This window comes from Physeter macrocephalus, chromosome 20 (assembly GCF_002837175.3).
Source record: "Physeter macrocephalus isolate SW-GA chromosome 20, ASM283717v5, whole genome shotgun sequence".
NCBI classification, from domain to species: domain Eukaryota; kingdom Metazoa; phylum Chordata; class Mammalia; order Artiodactyla; family Physeteridae; genus Physeter; species Physeter macrocephalus.
This window is the reverse complement of record NC_041233.1, coordinates 14,215,597-14,237,051: the sequence shown is the minus strand read 5'-3', so window position 1 is coordinate 14,237,051 and position 21,455 is coordinate 14,215,597. Positions and strand designations below refer to the sequence as shown.

Sequence of the window (21,455 nt, the reverse complement as noted above, 5' to 3'; positions counted from 1 at the left end):
AATATTCCTCAGGAAACAGAAAAACGATCAAGATTGTGGCAGATTTGAAGCCTGTTCACTTAAAAGCAGGTGGTATCTGAGAATAAGTAGAAATCTAAGTTGAATTTATTGATAAAACTGTAGAATTGTAAGCACTGAGCTTTCTTCATCAAAATTTCAAGAACTGAGTTAATAAAACACCTCACTTATATGGTCACCTTTCTGCATTGTCTCTTTCCCTTCTCTCTCTTTTTTTTTTTTTTAAATAAAGTTATTTATTTATTTTTGGCTGTGTTGGGTCTTCATTGCTGCCCGCAGGCTTTCTCTAGTTGCGGCGAGCGGGGGCTACTCTTCGTTGCGGTGCGCAGGCTTCTTATTGCGGTGGCTTCTCTTGTTGCGGAGCACGGGCTCTAGCCGCGCGGGCTTCAGTAGTTGTGGCTCGCGGGCTTAGTTGCTCCGCGGCATGTGGGATCTTCCCGGAACAGGGCTCGAACCCGTGTCCCCTGCATTGGCAGGTGGATTCTTAACCACTTCGCCACCAGGGAAGTCCCCTCCCTTCTCTTTTATTATGTTGAATCAGACAACTACCTGTTGACCTGCCTACTAAGTAAGCATGACACATGCTAGACACTGTGAAGAAACAGAAAACAGACACATTTGAGATTTTAAAATAAAACGTAGCATTTCAATGACGTGTTCAAATGTGTGGGAATAAGAATAATTATGAATATTTAGCATTTTGTGATGTTCGGGCTCTTTCAAGTGTTTTACAGAACTTCCCACTTGACCCTGACAGCGGCTGTAGTTATTTTCTGTTTCTGTTTTCTCCCATTTTTAGGTGAGGAAGCTGAGGCACAGAGCTGTTAAACCATTTTAAGATCATTGGGTTGGTGATGGGGAAAGCAGGAATGTTAAGACTCTTAACAATTTAGAGGAGAAAAGGATGCGAGAAGGAGTGATGGGGCAGGATGGGGACGTGGGCAGGGGATGGTGAGTAGGGAGGGAGAGGGGGCTTCAGCATTTGAGCTGGAGCAGGAAAAGCAGATATGAGAGAGAAGAATGCCAAGGCTGGGTAAGTAAAGGACATCCTGAGGGAGGTGAGTGTGGGGAAACGATAACAGAGGAAGGTGTTTCCTCTCTGGAGGAAACACAGAGCCTTATCATTCTTCATTCAGCAAAAATACCTGGAACATCTCAAGTGTGTTAGATGGTTTTTTTTTTTAGTGCCAAGAATACGGAGGTGAGTAAAGCAGGTAAAATCCTGCCCTGAAAGAACTCGTATCTTAGTCAAGGGACTCAGAAAATAAAGAAGTAAATAATAAACAAGTGTGCTGAGGGGGAACTGGATAAAGGCAGTCAAAAGGTACAAACTTCCAGTTATAAGATAGGTAAGTACGAGGGATGTAATGTACAACATGATTAATATAATTAACACTGCTGTATGTTATATATGAACGTTACTGAGAGTAAATCCTAAGACTTCTCGTCACAAGGAAAAAATATTTCTTCCTATTTCTTTTATTTGTATCTGTATGAGATGGATGTTCACTAAACTTACTGTGATAATCATTTCATGATGTATATAAGTCACTTCATTAATGCTGTACAACCTTAAACTCACACAGTGCTGTATGTCAATTGCACCTGTGAAACTGGAAGAAAAATACCAGGTGTGCTGATAAGTAGCAATAAGCAGGTAAACAAATGAGTAATCAGAACTATGAAGGCCTAAGTGGGGTGGGTTGTGGAGGGATGGAGGACCGGGGGAAGGTTCCACTGGGTGGAAAGAGAGATGTCTAGCTGGGGAGGCGACATGTGAGCTGAGTCCGGTACAGAGAGGAGGAGCCAGGCAAGGGAAGAGCCAGGGAGACCATGAAAGAAGTGAGAGGAAGAAGAGCTAGGCGTGCTTTGGGACACTTCTGACATCCTCCCAGAAGACAGAGAAATACTGACTTTCTCTTCTAGTCTTCATTGTCTCTTCTCCCCATGTCCCCTGCCTCCAAGTCAGAAATTCCTTCTAAATTTTATATTTTACCAGATCTCATTTAAAAAAATGGAAGTATAGTTGATTTATGTTTGAGGCATACAGCAAAGTGATCCAGTTATATACATACACATACATACATACACACACATATATGTGTATATATATAGTCTTTTTCAGATTCGTTTCCATTATACGTTATTACAAGATATTGAATAGAGTTCCCTGTGCTATACAGTAGGTCCTTGTTTATCTATTTTATACACGGCAGTGTGTATCTGTTACCATATCTCATTTGAAACATCATGTGTTTGAAAATGTCTGGCTGGCCCCCAACTAAAAACAGGAAAGATAAATCAAACATCAAAAGAGATTCCATCCTAAATTGACTGCAAATTCAACCCAATTGTGTAAAAAACTCAGTGAAATCTGATTTGATTAATCAATTTTATTTAGACGGTTCAACAGAAGAAATGAAAAACCTAGACTTGACAGGTATCATATGAAGTCTGATCTTGAACAAGTTTTGAGCAGTGTAGAAGAGCTCTGTAGGATTATAATGCTGTAGTATTGGATAATATGTATCTTCCTCTACCAAAACTGCTTACAAAAATGCCACAGAGGATGTTGGGAAATAAAAGCACTCTTCCCCTGATCTTGTTGGGTATCAGAGAGGATGAAATGAGGGCATTTAGAAGGAGACCCTATGATTTCCATATGGCCAGCGTGGGCACCGGAAATTCTCCCAGCAGATAAACTGTTTCTCTTCTTATTCACATTTGCTGTCCAGATTTCCTGATATCTCTCCTTAACTTTTTAGTTATTCCAATAACACTTTCCACCGTGCATTGGACTTAATCAGCACTGCCTGCAGTGTACATCCAGAGCTTTATAATATTCATTATCTTCACATGTGTTTGTGTGTATGCGTTTTCTATCCTGAGCCTTGAGCTCAATGCAAAAGGGTGACTTAAATTTGCATCCTTTTTATAGGCATACACTGAATGTTACCAGCAAATGACTTTGTTTTTAGTGATCTGAGTCATGGTTTAGGAGGAAGAGTCTTAACCTATCTTGAGTTAGTACTATGCTTTGCTCCCAAGAAGAAGTCATATTTTCTTCCTTTATTTCACAATGAACTTGGATCAAATCAATAATTATGGCTGCATTTAGAAGGGGACCCCTAGGAAACTGAACCATTGAATGATGCCCATGTTGTTCTCCACCAGTATGTTCAAGTGAGACATTTAAAACTGAAAATTAAGGCTATAATATTTTGTAACTTCATGTACTTGACTGGGAGAAAAACAAAGTACAAATTAGTGTGGGCAGCTCCCATGAGTCAGTGTATATGTGTATATCCCTATTTCTAAATTTCAAGCATTTCTCCTTCTCATAGCAGTGACATTATTATGCATACAGCATCAGGACGAATCTGAATAGCTTCACTTTTACAACAATGGAAAATTCACCTTTACATAGAGGTTTATTTTCCCCATGTGCATTTCCCTCCCTACTCTGGAAGTTCTTCTAAAGTACCAATATCAGGTGTGTTAGACCTGGAGTGTATAAATCATTTTGTTAAAGAAAACCTGTGGTTTTTAAAAAATAAAATAGTTTTTTTAATATGCAGGTATGAAAAAAATGAACTTTCTTTGAAAGTCACGTTAAGGATTGTTAACAATCCACAATTTTAATATAAAATGCCAAGGTGGGGCTGATTTTGTTTATTTTTTCTGAATATAAACTTACCACCCATAGTTGTTCAGGGAGAGGGGTTATATTTTATCTTTGGGTTGTCTGACTCCAAGAGGTAGCTGGTGTATGATTGACAATGTTGTATGTTTATTAGAATAAAAATTAGTAATTCTTTGAAAAAAAAGAAGTCCTCTCTATGATGGATGCCTCTGACAGCCTTGGTTGGGTCCTGCAAGAGTCCTTTGCTTTCTTATTTCCCTGATTGAGCCTCCTGTTCCACACACCTATTTTATTATTAGGAATAGCCTCTTAATAAATTGGCTGTGCCATTTTCTGACAGTCTGTTAATAATGGGGATGAGGATGATGATGAAAGTGATGGCGATGGTGATAATGCAGGTGGTAACAGTTATTGATTATTGAGTATTGACGATGCTCCTAGCCTGCTTTACATCCATTATCTCATGTAATCCTCACGATGACCCGATGAATTCGTTTTCATCTTTATTCCTATTTTATGATGAGGACGCTGCTGCATAGCAAGGCTAGATCACTTATCTAAGGTCACGACTAGTAATAATAAATCACAAAAACAATTCCTAGCATATGGTGAGCCCTCACTTTTACTGAGCCAGGCTTTTGCACTGAATGGATCACCTCGTTCACGCCTCACAATAGCCCTTGTGCTACTCTTCTAGCTCCTACTTGCAAATGAGGAAGCCAAACTCAGAGACGTATTCCCACACTCGGATTAGACTTCATCAGTCTGTTTGTCCTGCTCTGCATTCAGTAACCAAACTGGGTTTTGCCTGTGGACAATACAACTACATACATTTTTGGGGTCAACGATTCCCCACAGTAGAGAAAGGGTCAAAGTATTTACTCTGTTTCAAAATTGGGTAGGTCAATCTCAGGTGACTTGCTAAGGAGTACTAGGATGGTTTTGCTTAGAATGCAGAAAATTTCAGACTACACATGGCCACGACTCAGAGACACTTGCACAAGCAGACATCCCTGTAAAATCAAAGCAGATGCAAAAGAAAACAGAAGAGGGGAAAAATTCTAGAGTGTCTTCATTTTTGGTCCTGAAGTGAAGAACCAATCTCTTCCACAGAACAGAAATAAATACCATTGTCTTTTATAGAGTGAAATAAACTAAAGTGTTTTTTTTGTTTGTTTGTTTTGCGGTGTGCGGGCCTCTCACTGCTGTGGCCTCTCCCGTTGCGGAGCACAGGCTCCGGACGCGCAGGCTCAGCGGCCATGGCTCACGGGCCCAGCCGCTCCGCGGCATGTGGGATCTTCCCGGACCGGGGCACGAACCCGTGTCCCCTGCATCGGCAGGCGGACTCTCAACCACTGCACCACCAGCGAAGCCCTGAAGTGTTATATAAATAACATCCATAATGCATTTAATCCTCTGAGAGACCATTAAAATTCGGGTAGTCATTAGTGCGTAAGTTCGCTTGTTCATTAAACAATCATTTATTATAGTAGGTGCTATGATGGTGTTCTTGAAGGAATATAAAACATATGCAGTTATATGAGGACAAGACAAAACAATACTCTGAGAACCAAATAATTTTCCACAAATTAAGTCCAAGAGGGCAGAAAGGCTTCAGAAGAAAGATGCGGTCTGTATGGTAGACTTGTTGGACATGGAAAATTTCTCAGGTATGTGCTTTATGTCCTAGCCTTTGAAGTGGCTGGTGGTTTTACAAGAGTGGAGAGAAGAGAGAAGGGCTTTTCAGGTTGAGGGAATATCACGATGGTAATACATAGGGTTTCAGTTGGAACCAGTTCATTTACGAAGATGTCACGATTTTCTTTGCCTCAGAAATTCTATGAGAAAAACAGTAATGTAGATCCTAAAGTCGATGCATATTTTGTCCCTATAGCTCGTTTAATCATCCTGAAGCATTTTGCTGAGGTTTGAATGTGAGCAACTTCAATTTTAATGGAGTTTGTTTTTGCTTTAGATAGATATCCTCTTGGAAATTCTTAAGTGAAGTATGTAATACTTATTTTGCTAGTGGTTGATATTATACTTTGAGAATGTTACCTTATTGAAAAAGCAATCAGCAACAATGAACAAAGAAAGTTATAATTAAGAGCCCTAGTATTCAGCTTCAGAAGTATTCTCCTTTTTACAAAACTTAGATGTGGGCATTCTTCAAGGGCTTTGGAAATCTAAAGAATGATTCCACTGTAATAGGTATTTCTAACCCATTTGAAGTTCCTCTGTGTCTCTTCTGTTCTCGTTATTAGTCTGCTCCCCCATAAGATCCTGGACAAAACAAACCCATCATCTGATCTTGGTACCTATTGAAACATACACACTCCATATTCAATTTTCCATTCGTGGGGAGTTCTCACCAGCTTATGGCCATTTGGTTGTGACCTCCCCTCCCTCTGCTCCTCCCTTATGGGCAGGCACTGGCAAAGGGCTCTAGGAGGGGGGTGACAGATTAGTGATTTCCCAGGCATTTGGGGGTCGTGTGTTCTAGAGGAGCACTGGGTGCATTTTGAGGGGTGGCAGAGAGGTAGGTGCTATCTGGAGGCTGTCGTATTGGCCACCCTTACCCCCTGTGCTAACAGAAAGCCCTCCTGAGCAGCCCAGATGGAAACCGTGGCTGTTAAGGCCCACTTCAAGAAACCAGTCTACAAGTAAGGAGGCCAGACAGTCCTTAAGTTGTTACACACGATTTAGGGGCTCATGAAAGGATATCTTGACCTAGTTTCTTGATTTCCATGAAAATAAGCCTATTAATATAAAGTGCTCCAGAAATTTTGAAGACCCTTGAGGCTGTTTAACGTGAGATTTTGAAACCTGGGTCTAGTATATCCTGACAACTCCACGCTGCCTTCGTAGAGTAGGAAATACTGAGAAGTGAAATATAAATAAAATCGCAGTTCGCATCAAAGTAATTTTGGAACATTATTTTTGCTCCATTTAAATATTATCTACCTTCAGATTTATGCATATAATTACAAGATTAGAATCCTCATTGTTTGCAGAGAGAAAAGCTACACAGGGTAGTGGGTGATATGGTTAATTTTTCTTCTATTTGCCTACTTCTATTCTTGTATGTTTCTAAAGTGAATAAATGTGACTTTTTCAATAAGAAAACAATAATAAATATCATTTTTGGGAAGAGGAAAATGGAATCCTAATTCTAGGCTAATGGTGAGTTGAAGTAGATATCCATTGCAGGGCTAAATTGCTAAATGTCATGACATAATCATTTTGTGAAAAACACTGTCATGTTGAAATGACAACTTTGTATGACAAATGATATTTTATATTTGGATGAACTGAACTGAAAATAAAGCAATGAGTATAGCTCTTTAAGAGCTCAGAGCAGTGTCTAGCATGTAGGAAGACCTACAAACATATTAGTGAACAAATAAGTACGTAAACAAATAGAGAAAAACATCCTTTAAGATGGTGCTCCTGCTGGGTATTTAGAGAGAATTGGTGTGTTGGCTAAGGGCTGTGAAATAAAAAACAAACAAACAAATAAAAAAAAAATTTCTCTGGAGAAAAATTATCTTCAGGAAGGCTTGAATACAGAAAAACTAGCTGAGCAAAGGGAAAGCAATTTGGCATTAAAGTATTAATGCTGGGCATCTTCTACATTGTGATAGGTAGTGATAGTTAGAACTGTAATAAATCTGAGTTTCCAAGGGTAGGTAGCTCATCAGTAATCAAGTATTATCAATTTTGTAAAAATATCCCACCTGGACATGTCTTATTCATTTAATCATATATTTATCAGTTTTTGTCAGTCTATGAATAGTGTAACATAATTTTATAAACAAGCAACCAGAAACCTGATTTATTTCTGAGATGGCTAGACCCCTCTCTGGTATTAGCACTTATGGTTGGCATCTACTTATTTTTGATACAATTAAGACATGAAAACTGGAGTAAAATGATTTGTAGCCCCTAAGAAAGGGCATGCAATTTGGTTAATTACCCAGAAAAAGGTGGGATCAGGCTTAGTTTTTAATTTTTAGAACTCACATTCTCCTTGGTTCCAAAAATGAACTGCACTGACAATGAACTATCAAGAATATGACAAACCTTCAAAATAATAAGTAACAGCTAAATGTCATCTTGAACTATTAAAATCCTTCGTAGTGGCAAAAAAAACCAAATTTATACAAGAACAGAATAATTAGTTTCCTTCGGAAAAACTTCTGATAAGAATCAATTTATGATGATATTTCAAAGAGAGATTTGTAGTCAAACCAGCAACAGAGTGTCAAGAAAGTCGGAATTATAAATCAACTAGGACCTTATGAAATCACTAACTATTTGGGGGAGCCCACCATGTGCCAAGCACTGTGGAAGGAGCTGAGGGCATAATGTTGAGCAGACAAGACACAGTTCTGTGCTTGTATTGGGTTGGCCAAAAAGTTCATTCATTTAGTGAATACTTTGTTCAATAAAGGTCTTCATGAAAATGAAAAATGTCTTTTATTTTTACGTAAAACCGAACGAACTTTTTGGCCAATCCAATATTACTCAGAATTGCTGGGAGACAATTAGTGACCACAGGTACACATATATACATATACATATATATAGTTATAAATTTTGAAACCGTATGAGGTGAAAGTGAAGAGTGTTATATATAGGACAAGCGTAACAAGGAGATCTAATTTAGGCTGGAAGGACAAGGAAAGTTTTTCTGTGGAGTCCTATAGAGCTGACATGAATTTTGAGAAGGAGATAATCAGGTGAAAATTGAGGGAGAGAGGTATTTCAAGGGGGAGAAATACATGTGTGAAGGCCTGAGTTAGGAACTCACTTAGCTTTTTTCCAGAACTGAAAGAAAACACCATTATAGGAGCACAGTGAGGAAGGATGCGAGCAACAGAGACCAAGAGGTAGGCAGGGCCCTGACGGTCCAGCGTTTTATAAGTCACGATGGGCAAACAGCCCACGCCAACTATGACTGGGTGACAGTAACTGCCTTAACCTTGAACGTGAAGTTAGACATAATGATGTCCACAGCACTGCCAACAACTTCCTTGATTCAGGGAGTCTTAAATAGGTTTGGTTCTGAGAACCATAGTTTAAAAATGGGATTGATTTTAAGTTATTTGAAGAAACAATCTTCTAACCAGGTATCCTGTGGGTCCGCTTTAAGTGTAGGTGCTGAATATGTGGCCATGAGTGTATCTGCAGAGCTGAGCCTGGGTAAGGCAGCAACTCACATGTATTGAGTATATACAGTATCAAGCTCATAACACTGCCTTATTTTAATCCTCACAACCACCCTATGAGGTAGATATTATTATACCCATTTCCATAGACAAGGATATTGAGTCTCAGGAAAGGTAGCGACTTTCCAAAGATGCATGAATAGAAGAAGCAAGATTCAAGTTTGGGTCTCTCAAGTTCATGAAAATCCTACCACAGTGTCACAGTTCCTCAAGGGACACAACAAGAGGAGCAGACTTGTTACCAGACCCACTGAAATGGGAATAAAATGTCCTTGTAGATGCCAGCAGCCTCCATTCACTTCATTTGCTCAATCCTCCCTTTATTTATAAATTCAGGCATTCAAGCATTTAAGTATTTGCTTAATAAACATTAATTACTTAACAAAGACACCTGAGACCACTGAGGAGGGGAAAAAATGAAGGAGAGGGAAGAGACATAAAGACATATATGACTCAGGATCTGTCTTCAAGGAACTTTGTGTTAGGAAAGCGAAGTCATATATACACATAACAAGAAAACAGTGGAGAATATGTTGGGTCACAAGAGAAAGACAAGTTAAGATTAATTGCTGCCATTAATTCCTATATTGCAAAATACAGGAAGGATGTTGATGGGTAGAGATATAAGAGGAGGGCTTTCCAAAACAGGTAGTCATAATTTGAAGGGACGTTTGCTCCAAAAACCACGTCAGAGCCTCTCTTCTCAGATGGACCAAGCTGAAGGGGCAATAGAGCCCTTTGCTCTTAACAGGGACCCATGGTCCAATAAAACATATGTGACATATGGTTGAAATGTCTTCTTCGTGCCCCCAATAAAACCTATCATCCATGTTGTAATACTTCTCTAGATGATAGAGACTTTTATTTTCTCCATAATTAAAAAAAAAAGAAATTTCTGTTGTACCACTACCACAGCCTGCTACTGGAGAGAGAGAGAGAGAGAGAGAGGGAGGGAGGGAGGGAGAGAGAGAGAGAGAGAGGGAGGGAGAGAGGGAGAGGAAGTAGGGAAGGAAGCTCCTGATTCTCATTTGCTATTGACCACTTTGCAGACTAGGCATTTCCTCGGTAATTCTACCTGGAAGCCTTTGGAAATTCCAGCAAATCCTCTTAGGTGTAGGGTTAAGAGGGTGGGAAAATAGGGGGAGAAAGACTATGGACTCATATGCTCTTTAGCTGAATATGATTAATTCTCAGGCGTTCAATGTGATTCCCTCCCCACCCGCTTTTCACTTACATCAAATAGGTCTGATGAAGAGGCGCTGAAGTGAGGGCAACTTTCTAAAACATTTTGTTTTGTTTCATGTTAACTACACAGCACGTTGAAAGACTGAGTTGCTCAGCTTGATAGGATGTGGTAAAGGAAGAGGAAGGGGAAGGGGAGATAAGATTAGATAATGGAGGCTTTGAATATCAGAGAGGGAATTTAGATTTTCTGTAGTAAGCAGCACAGAAAATCCTGGATTTGGAAGTTTTTTGTTTTCTAATATAACTAGATTTCTAACTAGAGGAAATATGTTGAAACAGGATAGTATTTTTTTCCAGTTATAGAAATAAATCTTATGCATAGAAGCTGTTAAGGGTTATTTTTTTTTTTTTTATTCTTAACCTCTTTCAAGAGCTATGTTATGTTCAGTCTATAGTTTCCCTAGATTATTATTGTAACAGTATTGTTAGGGGAGTGAATCCCAAAATTAATCCCAAGAGAGTCAACAAAACTGCAGTCCAGCCAATATTTGATGTATCCAAACAGACATTTACACATTCCGACTGTCCCTCTAACCAGAATTCATTTCCTTTCCCAATTTCACAAAGGAAATATTCTCTCCTGATGTTTCCCTTGATATGCAAGGTCAAAGAATTAAGTGTTCCTTCTCTTTTTGAAAGCATGTTCAACATGGGGGCTTTTGATATCTTGCTGTAGCCCAGCCATCGTCTAAATCAGATTTTAATAATGTCATGACCCATACCCCTTTGTTTCAAAATTATTTTTTGCAGGAATTCAAAGGTAGGGTAGTGTCCATTTAAATACTGATTTTTTTAAAACATCTTTATTGGAGTATAATTGCTTTACAATGGTGTGTTAGTTTCTGCTTTATAACAAAAGTGAAATCAGCTATACATATTAAATACTGATTTTTTTTAAAGACTCTCTTTCTTTTGCCCTTTCTCCCTTCTTCTCCTCAGAAGTTGAAAGGAGATATTAATGAAAGGGTTAACAGCCTTTAAAAAGTCCATTCTAAAAATGTTCCTGCATTTAGGTTTGCTCACTTCTTCCACCACTGGAATATAAGAGTATGAATTTAGTAGCATTTCATCTCAAACAATTCTATTTTTGAGCAATTAACATTTCTATTTTTCAGGTCACTTTAAACCATCACATACGTGTACTAAAAGTATTTTAATAAAATTATATTGACTTACAATTTTGACTTTAAGATGATTCATAAAGCAAGATTCCAATCTAAATTAAATGCAATCGGAAGAAATAAATTTGCAAAGTGTGTAATTTTCATCTTCTTTCAAATTTTTAAGGACATGTTTTCATTGCACAATGTCCCATAATTATACTAGTAGTAGCTACTTGTTACTGAATGCCCAACTCTGCCAGGCGCTGCTTTATAGAAAGTACAGTTGACCCTTGAACAGTATGGGTTGGAACTGCACAAGTCCACTTATATACATATTATTTTCAAGAAATACATACTATAGCACTACATGTCCCATGTTGTTTGAATCTGCGGATGTGGAACTGTGGATACAGAGGACCGACTACAGAGTTATATGTGGATTTTCAACCGTGCAGAAGGTCAGTGATCCTAACCTCCACGTTGTTCAAGGGTCAACTGTATAATAAAAATTCCTGTGAGATAAATGTGACAGCTGCAGACTGAACTGTGTTCCCCCCAAATTCATATGTTGAAGCCCTAACCCCCAATGTAACTGTATTTAGAGACAGAGCTTTTAGGAAGTCAGTAAGGTTAAATGAGGTTCATAAGGGTAGGGTCCTAAAATAATAAGATTAGTGGCTTCATAAGAAGAGAAGAGATGGCCTTCCCTGGTGGCGCAGTGATTAAGGATCCGCCTGCCAATGCAGGGGACACGGGTTTGAGCCCTGGTCCGGGAAGATCCCACATGCCACGGAGCAACTAAGCCGGTGCACCACAACTACTGAGCCTGCACTCTAGAGCCCAGGAGCCACAACTACTGAGCCCGCATGCCACAACTACTGAAGCCCACACTCCTACAGCCCATGCTCTGCAACAAGAGAAGCCACTGCCATGAGAAGCCCACGCACCACAACGAAGAGTGGCCCCCGCTCATAGCAACTAGAGAAAGCCCGCATGCAGCAACGAAGACCCAATGCAGCCAAAAGATAAATTAAAAAAAAAAAAGAAAGAAGAGAGAGAGAAATCTCTTTCTCTCCTTGTGATGTGTATGCACTTAGGAAAGGACATGTGAGGATCTTGAACTTCTGACCTCCAGGACTGTGAGAAAATAAATTTCTGTTGTTGAAGGCATGCAGTCTGTGGTATATTTTGTTATGGCAGCCTAAGCTAATATATGACTGTTCCCATTTCGTGGATTAGGAAGCAAACAGAGGTCAGTGGCAACACTAGCGTTTGAACCTGATGTGCCTGACTACAAACAAAAGCACCCTCTTTGAATTGCCCTCTGAATTTTGAGTCTGAAAATAATTAATATAGATAGCTCTTTAAAAAAATACCAAACCCTTCATCTGTTGTTTGTTCGTATAGGCATACCTTGGAGATACTGCAGGCTCAGTTCCAGACCACTGCAATAAAGCAAGTCACATGAATTTTTTGGTTTCCCGGTGCATTTAAAAGTTATGTTTACACTATACTGTAGTCTTTTAAGTGTGCATTGTTTTAAAAATCAATGCACATATCCTTAATTAAAAAATGCTTCATTGTTAAAAAATGCTAACTATCATCTGAGCCTTCAGTGAGTCTTGGAAGTAACATCAATGATCACTGATCACACATCAGCATAACAAATATAATAATAATGAAAAAGTTTGAAATATGTGACACGGAGACACAAAGTGAGCAAATACTGTTGGAGAAATTGCGCTGATAGACAGACTTCCTTCACGCAGAGTAGCCACCAACCTTCACTTTGTAAAAAATCCAATATCTGTGAAGTGCAATAAAGCAAAGCGTAATAAAATGAGATGTGCCTGTATTTTTATTTGCACTAGGTTTAGCAGAAACACACAAAGCCAGTTGATTTCGTTCAGTAGGTATCATCTGATTGTTGTCTTTTTGTATGGTATTATTTGAGCTCTCAGAATTTCAGGTTAATGTTGAAAAATGTAGCCAATCTTCCTGAAAGTACAATGTTCAAAAATCCAAGATTTACTGTTGCTGTATTTGCTTTTTGTAAAATGTGTTAAATACAAAATATCCAGTTTTGTGCCTGAAACTAATTGGCAGTATCCCATTAAACTATATTAAAATTAACGTCTATTAATTGGATTAGAAATTCAGTGAGAATGACAGCTGCTAGTGCCTTTTACAGTTACTTTGTTTCTCTATAATCCATATGGCAGGAATCACATAATGCTTTTTCCCCCTTAGAAATAAACACTTGAGATAAAATGATCTGACTCAGTGTGGTCAGGGTATGTGCGCTTGTTTTCTTTTTAAAGAATTTTGTAAAAGCTGAGCTATCTTTTTTTTTCCTCTTTCACAGGTTTTCACCAGCCATATTTTTATATCTGATTAGCATTGTTCCATCATTATGGCTTCTTGAAATGCACCATGAGACCCAGGTATGTTCTTTTGGAAAGTAGGGAAGTAGAATACTCAGCAATAAACTACATTCATATTATAATCCAATTTCTGTCAGAAATGCACTTTTCTAAGGAACTGGAGTTATCAAGATTTGAATAAGTAAGAGGCCTCAACAAAAAGGAAGTGAATCCATGATCTGTAAAACCCCATGAAAATGTTGCATTCATTTAAGATGTAAGACTATATCATTCATTAACAATTTGGGTTAGAGATCTTGTTCTTAAGACTTCCCCGCCAACATGCTACAGTTTACATGGGGATATACAATTTTGGTTTTAACCCTTGCAGCTTCAACGAATTATTGTGCTAGGAATGGGCAGGGCTTAGTCACCTAGCATCCTATAAAATGACATTTTTAGGGACAACAAAAACAAAAAAGAAACCCCATCATCTGTACTCAGCTATACAAATACAATCAAACTTGGAGGGGCTATTTGAAGTAGTCTGTCATAAAATACAGGCTTTGCAGGTTACAGGAGATTCACTTTTGAGGGTCCTATGAACTGTCTCAGTAAAATAGGAATTTCACCCTAGGGACCCGAAATAAGGGTAAAGGAGAGGAGCCAGGGGACCCGCTGTCAGGAAGGGTGGGCTCTCTGTATTAAGACCACACTGACCTAGAAAACAAACAGTGGGTTCCAATAAGAGACCCTAATCTATATTAGGGAGATACAGAGGGAGGTACTGATTTTTAAGTGAGTTGCTTCTTGTCTGGGCAACCCTAGGTAGCAGGCTCTAGGCTGGATTCGGTCATTGATTGTTGTAAATGCTCCTGTACAACACTGGGGGGGCCAGTTGGCGAAGTCCATCAGACTGCAGCCTGGACTTCACATCTTCATGTAAAACAGGATCATATGTTTTACAGTAGTTATAGTATTATTTTAGGACGTTTACTGGTAAAATCTGTGAGACTGTTTCTCTGATTTCTTTGCTACAGTTGGTCATTTTATAGCAAAGTTAAGCCTCTGATATATGTTTCAGATATTCAAACCTTATCTGGAAAATGCTTGCTCCAAATTTTAGGCACACAGAGGGGAATTTAGTTCTGTAGACTATTTCTGAATTCCACAAACATGTACCAATGATGTAGGCATGAAGAAAACATCTGTCTGCCTAAATCTCCTGTTTAAAAAACACTGAAGTCAAAGACTCTCTATATGTTTGTAGCAAAAGTATTTTTGTCACAGTAGATTGGCTGGTTCAAGTTATCATAATTTTTAAAAAGTATACCATAAGGATTAGGGGACTGTTTCAATTTCCTTACTGCTTACTGCTTTCAAGGATATGAAAATAAGCTCCGGTGATTTGAATCATTTTTTTCCTTCACATCTAATTCTATGACGTGGCTATCATCCACAATAACAATTCATTTCCCCAAATGCTTTATAATATAAATGCGTTGCACAGTTAATTGACATACAGGTCCAATCCTATTACAACAAATAGCATGCAACCAAAAGCTCTCTTTTTAAGAAGAAAAAAGATTTTTGAGCCCTGGGCAGTACCTCTCTAATTTTCATACTACAAAAGTAATTGGACCTTTAGCAGTAATGGATTTGACTCATTTTGACACTGAGAATTAAAACGAATGCCCAGTGATTGAATTGGGTAGGGTGGGCACAGAAAGAAGTAGAAAAAAGTGAGAGAGAGACAAAAAAGTATTGGAATTGCGTTTAAAGATATAAGAAATGGCAGAATAAAGGGAGGTACAGAAATTCTTAGTCCATTCATGTAGGAAATTTTGGTTATGATAATAATCACTTTTTTCATATAGCCCCTTTATTTCAAAGTATTTTCAGATACATTTTCTCATTTATACACCCAGCAACTTCTTAAGTTAGACATGGTATATGGATTTCTATTTTACAGAAGAGGACCCTGAGACTAAAAAGGGTTAAGTAATTTTCCCAAGGCCACACAGCTAATCAACCACAGTTCTGGGGCTTAGAACCTGAGTCTTGACCCCTAGTGCATTAAACCACACTGCCTTTCTCAATTATGTGTTCTACGTGTTACAGGAATTTGCATCAAAATCATCTGGATTTTTCATGATGGGAAAGGATAATTTAATTTCCTTTCACATTTTCCCTTTACTCTATACCCTAAACGCTCTAACCTATGACTTGGCATTTGAAAAACATTTGAAAAACATCCTGACCTATTTCATGAAAACATTTCTCCTAGAAAATCAATTCTGTACCTTCATTTCTGAATCTGGCTGGGTCTACCTGAATGGAAACAAAATGCTTATGACAACTATTATGACCTTAACTCTTAGTCAAGTCTATTTATGAAGTGGCACAATTAAAGCAATGGAAATTTTCTGGTCTTGATGGTGTCACAGTCTGGTTGACCCAACGGAGTACTTTTGAAGCTGTTAAAAGTTTTAAGACATAGCCCAGGAAAAAGTGACTTGTTGGCACCCAGATCGTCCACATAACTCACTTATACAATGCTGAATGTAAACAATATTACCATAAAAACAATATAAGTCAGGTTAGGTCTTAGGAGTCAAACCCACTGTTCTTTGCAGTCCTAAGGCAGCTGCCACTTATAGGAAAGTCACATCAATTTATAACAAATAGAGTTCTAAAAATAAAGAGGGACTCAGGTCTTCATACCATGACATGAACTACAAAACTATTTGCTATCAAGTTATCTTATGCTGCAGTATAGATGACGATTTTTAAAAAATAACAAGATGTCTATGGATTTTTAGTGATAAGAATGTAAAAAAACATATCAGTGTCACCATTTTTAATATACAATCTGCTTTCATGCCTGTAAAAGAAGTGGTCAAATTTGTTTCCTATTGAACATTAGGTTCTTAGATAGAGTCACAAAACTCCTCTGCAATGAGGATTTGTTGCTTGGTTCAAAGATTTAATTTGTTATCTTTATTATCTTTTCTCGGAGCCTTAGCCGTACAAAAAAAAAAAGGGTACCAACAACTGCATTTTTGTTCTTAGAGTTATGGCACATGGCCATTTTTCTTAATTATTCTTGTCATTTCACCTGTAACACTAGTTGTTTTGATGGAAGGGAGGAAAAAAATAGCTTCTTGACAAACTTTCTTTTCTACTTTTCCAAGTAGCTCATAGAATGATCTATGAAGTGTCCGGAATAATTAAGAAAAATACACTTCTCACAATGTTAGCATTTAAAAAAATAATAATTTCTCTCTAAATCCAAATGTGTGATCATGTGTGTGTGTGTTTGTGCATGTGTATGTGTTTCAAAAGTAAGTTTGCTCTGCAGATGTTTTAAAAAAAATCAACCTTATATATATATATTTTTTACCCATTTGTGAAATAATCATTGGCTACAGTTACATTTTCAAGGGCCACCCCTTTCCTCTCTTATGTACTTTTTTCTTCTCTTTCTGTACCTCAGATTCCCAGCATCTGGCTGGATAAAAATCATCCACAGTTCACTTATAGAAATTTGCGTGCAAAATGAAAGAACAAGAAGGGGAAAAAGTGCCATTTATTTTAGGCCTATGGCTAAATTTTTTATAAACCTAAACTGACTTCTAAAGTGACACAAGATGTATATGTTGCTGGGTGACTATGTTAATTTATTATTATTTGCGGGGGGGTTGTTACGGTGCTTAACAGGCATGATTGAAAGTAATTGAATTATCTATATTAGCAAAATGGTATTTTAGATAAAGAGGCTCTGGACAAGAAACAAAATCTTAGAATGAATGCTTTGACCAGGATCATACATGCTTTCACTGGTTGTTGGTTTGTTTTATAATTGTTCCAGGGTTCAAGGAAGGGATCACAGTGATCGATCCATAAGTTCTACAGCTCTCCACAATGAACTCAGAGCATCTACATTCTCATAGACTTGTGGAAAAATAAGACATGCATAGTTGACTCTTTCCTCATATTAACTGAAAAGTGGTTTTCTATCTCAAGCCTATATTCTGATTTTCAGAAATGTTTATGCATACTATAGAAACGTCACATATTTGCTCATAATCTCTTAGACACATTGAAGCCATCTTAAACTCTACCTACTGTGATATTTTTTGACATACTGCCTTTTAAAACACTTCTTAGTATTGCAGTAGCCAATCTGAAGGAATGTCAAAGAACACCAGCACCAAAGAAGACTTCAATCAAACTCTGTTGTCAACTGAACAAACCAACAGAGCGGATGATCTCATTGAGACGGTGAGAGCTTTCTCACTGTATATTAAAGGATCTAGCAGATCACCTTTACACTTGGTGAGGATAACATACTCTATACCTTTCAGCTGATTCTTTCCTAGGGAAATTTGCCAATTGTTTGGCTCAGGAATTCACAAGATAATTGTATTTAAAAATATTATTAAACATATTTAACTTGCATAATAGGCATATATATCTTATATACATTAATAAATATATTTAACCTACAGTATTAAGGAACCTTTAGCACTTAGATCAGACAGTCCATGTACAAAGAGAGATACATACATTTGTGAAGGAATGATATAATGGAAAGATTGGGATCTGCCCTATATATTTTTTAGGTGTTTATGTTAATAAATCAGGGAAGGTTTCCAGCCAAAATAGAATCACTTGTTTGTTCTTCTCATGCTTGATATTTGGCAAACTAACCATGTCCTATTAGAAAATGATATACTGGAGAGACTCAAGGCCAAGGCCCCTACCACTGAACCATGTTTTCAACAATAAGACAGACTACTGATTCTGTGAGGTTTAATAGAACTACTTCAAGCTTCAGTCACAGCTTACCCAAATCACTTTGACCAAATCAATCTCACTGTCTCTCAGTTTATCATCTGACAATAGAAATATTAACCCTGCTAGTATGCTTCCTCCAAGAATTAAATAAAATGTATGAGAAGTCTCAAAGAAGTGTACAAATGAAAGATTATTGATCTTCACTCATGGCTTCAGTCAGGTTAGCATTCTGCCTTGTCTTTTATCCTCCCTTAACCTTTACACTTGACATCAGCACGTGATCAAGAGGGGTAAATAAATTTTGCACAAATATAGTTAAGTCACTTGTATACATCAGTTGGAATCACTATGCAATCCACTTAAGATCTACACCCTTGTAGTCTTTAGAAGATCATAACTGATAGGGCCAATAATATACTTTAAAAGTTATTTAGAAGTTAAGTGGGAAAGAGATGGCATCCAGAATACATGAATGGGATGTAAATTTTTCTCAGAGTCCAAGAATAAGGGCAGAATAAAATTTGGTTGCTAGCTTATGAATTTTTGAATAATATGTTAAATGTTCAGAATAAAAATAACCTTATAGTTATTCTCTTTCTTTACTTTTAGGTAATGAATAAACACTATTATATATTTTCTCCTTTGATATAGTGTTTTACAGCAATAAAAATCAAAAGAGAAGATTTGTACCATGCTAAAAATACTACCAGATTAGTAAATTCCGATTTGAAATCTATAAAAGAAAAATATGGGAATTTTTAAATTTTAATATGGAGTTTTAAAAATGTTGCTATGTGTTATACTGGTTACAGAGACTGATGAAATGATAAATTATCTATGAAACACTGCAAAATTGGTTTTTAAAATATCATATAGTACAATGCCCCTAGTAAGTGAAAGGTTTAAATTACTTTCAGTTATAAGGCTGCCCCATTTTAAGGACCACATTAGCTTTTTTTTTTTTTTTAGAGTGTTCAGTTGAAAAGAGTTTTACTTTCTTTATTAAGCGAAGAATTATTTTCTGAAAATGACCTTCCACAAAAGCTAACTCTTGATTGACAGCCGTGGTGAAGAAGGCCTGTCTCTCTAAGGTGGTAGCTCATAATCCTTCTGTCTGCATGACATTTCTGTTAAACAGGCCAAAGTTTTTGTAAATAACTTATCTACAGTATGCGAGAAAGTATGGACTTTGGGACTCCATCAGACATTCCTGCTAATGCTAATCATTGGAAGATGGCTTCTACCCATTGGAGGTGGGATTACTCGGGATCAACTCTCTCAACTTCTCCTTATGTTTGTGGGGACAGCTGCTGACATACTGGAATTCACAAGTGAGACCCTGGAAGAAGAAAATGTGAGGTAAGAAGGCCCTGCAATGAAAAGACCTTCTTTTCAAGGTCAGGCCCACATACCTGTCTTTTTGTTCTATTATTTATATTATGCATGAATAAGGATTTTCAGTAGATCATATATCCAGTGCTAGAATCATAGAATTTGTTGCTGTTCAGGTACATGTTAGGTATCAGCCCCCGAACACACACACACACACACACACACACACACACACACACACACACGTAGGTATATACATATATATGTATATACCATATATATATACATAAACTTTATATATGAATATGTGAAGGATGTTGCTGCTAGAGAAAGGGGGCAAATAATATTACCCATGGGTAAGAACAGAGAAGCTCTGACTGTTTGCATGACCACAGATTAGGTGAAGCCGTGGTTATCCGAAAACCTGCCGGGGGTGGAATGACCATCCCTGGCTTCTCTTACACATGCTCAAGTGTCCAGGAATGTAGCCAATCCTAAGAGTCTCTTCTAGAGCAGAGCAAAGCTACCATTCCAGGGAAGAACCTAGAGGTGACATGGAGAAATCACTCCTCTAGCCAGCTGGGGAATTTATATTCCCTGACGTAAATGCAGAATGGGGCAGATTAGGTTTTATTTTACTAAGTTTTATTTTTAGTCAGTTTTGTTCGAAGTGCCCAAAGGCTATCTGGTGTAGATGCCTATAAATTAAAACTTATTGAGTTGGTACTTTTATTTTTGCCACAAGCAAATAAACTCAGAATCCCTGATCACAGCTGCTTATGGAACTACTTTCTTACCTTTAGGGATTTAAGTCTCAGTGCCTAAATGTACTTTCAGCTTTGGTTGTTTTGCACTATGCTATAAAAATAAATTGCAGTGAGGCTGGCATTTAATTCTACGTTTTATGCTGTGTTTCTCAAACAACAAAACATAAAGCTGAGCAAAATACACTAACTTACTGAGTAAACTTAATACCCCAATTGTAGTACAAAGTGTATCTGTAACCATAGCTTACCTTCACATGATCATTTCCTGTTCCATTTCTACTAAGTTTTCTTATACCGTAAGTAGACGTAGAATTTTAAAAAGAATCCAATCTAAGTTGACCCATTATCCTTAAAATGTTGACTTTAGCTTTGTAGCTTTAATACCAAATATTTGGTCAGTGCTTCACATTGTATAACACATTTTCAGATACATTAGAATACTTACAGTACAATGAGGTTACAAGAAAATCATGAAGAAATCATGACCGAGCACATAAAAACAATAAATAACTACAGGCACAGTGATATGGACATGACAATATAAGGGTGGCTAATTCTACCTAAATAGAAGTAGACACATAAATGCCAAATATCTAGTGAGATGCATGGGAAATAGGGTAGGAGAGGGGGTTCAGGAGGAATATGTTTTGAGGGGCTGGTTATAAAAATGTGAGAAATGCCAAACTCAGCTACCTTAATGGCCTGTTTATGAGGCCCATCCGCAAGTGACACCAAGAGGCATTTTATAGATCAGTGTTTCCCAAAAGATGTTGAATATTAAATAAGTTAATGATTAAAATGTCAATCACCTAGGGGGGAAATACCTTGAAAATTACGAGGGATCATTCATGCACCAACTCTTGACTGATCATCTAGTGTGGGCCAGGTAGTGTGCTAGTGCTAGTGGAGATTGGGGAGCAAATGGTGAGCAAGTGATGAAAGAAAGGACATAC

The 21,455-nt window shown here is 37.7% G+C and overlaps 1 protein-coding gene across 3 annotated transcripts in view; it reads left to right on the top strand.

Moving 5' to 3' along the window:
* TMEM26 (transmembrane protein 26) overlaps positions 1-21,455 on the top strand; it is a 44,868-nt gene that overhangs the window by 5,012 nt on the left and 18,401 nt on the right. Inside the window, exons 1-4 of one of the 3 annotated variants that reach the window (XM_007113698.4) lie at positions 1,604-1,675; positions 13,606-13,684; positions 17,774-17,941; positions 19,542-19,762. In XM_007113698.4, coding sequence (XP_007113760.1) covers positions 13,667-13,684; positions 17,774-17,941; positions 19,542-19,762 — 407 coding nt within the window. In that variant the 5' untranslated portion in view covers positions 1,604-1,675; positions 13,606-13,666. Of the gene's footprint in view, positions 1-1,603; positions 1,676-13,605; positions 13,685-17,773; positions 17,942-19,541; positions 19,763-21,455 lie in introns of those variants that run through there. The other 2 variants (XM_007113697.2, XM_055081240.1) reach the window with 2 other exon arrangements.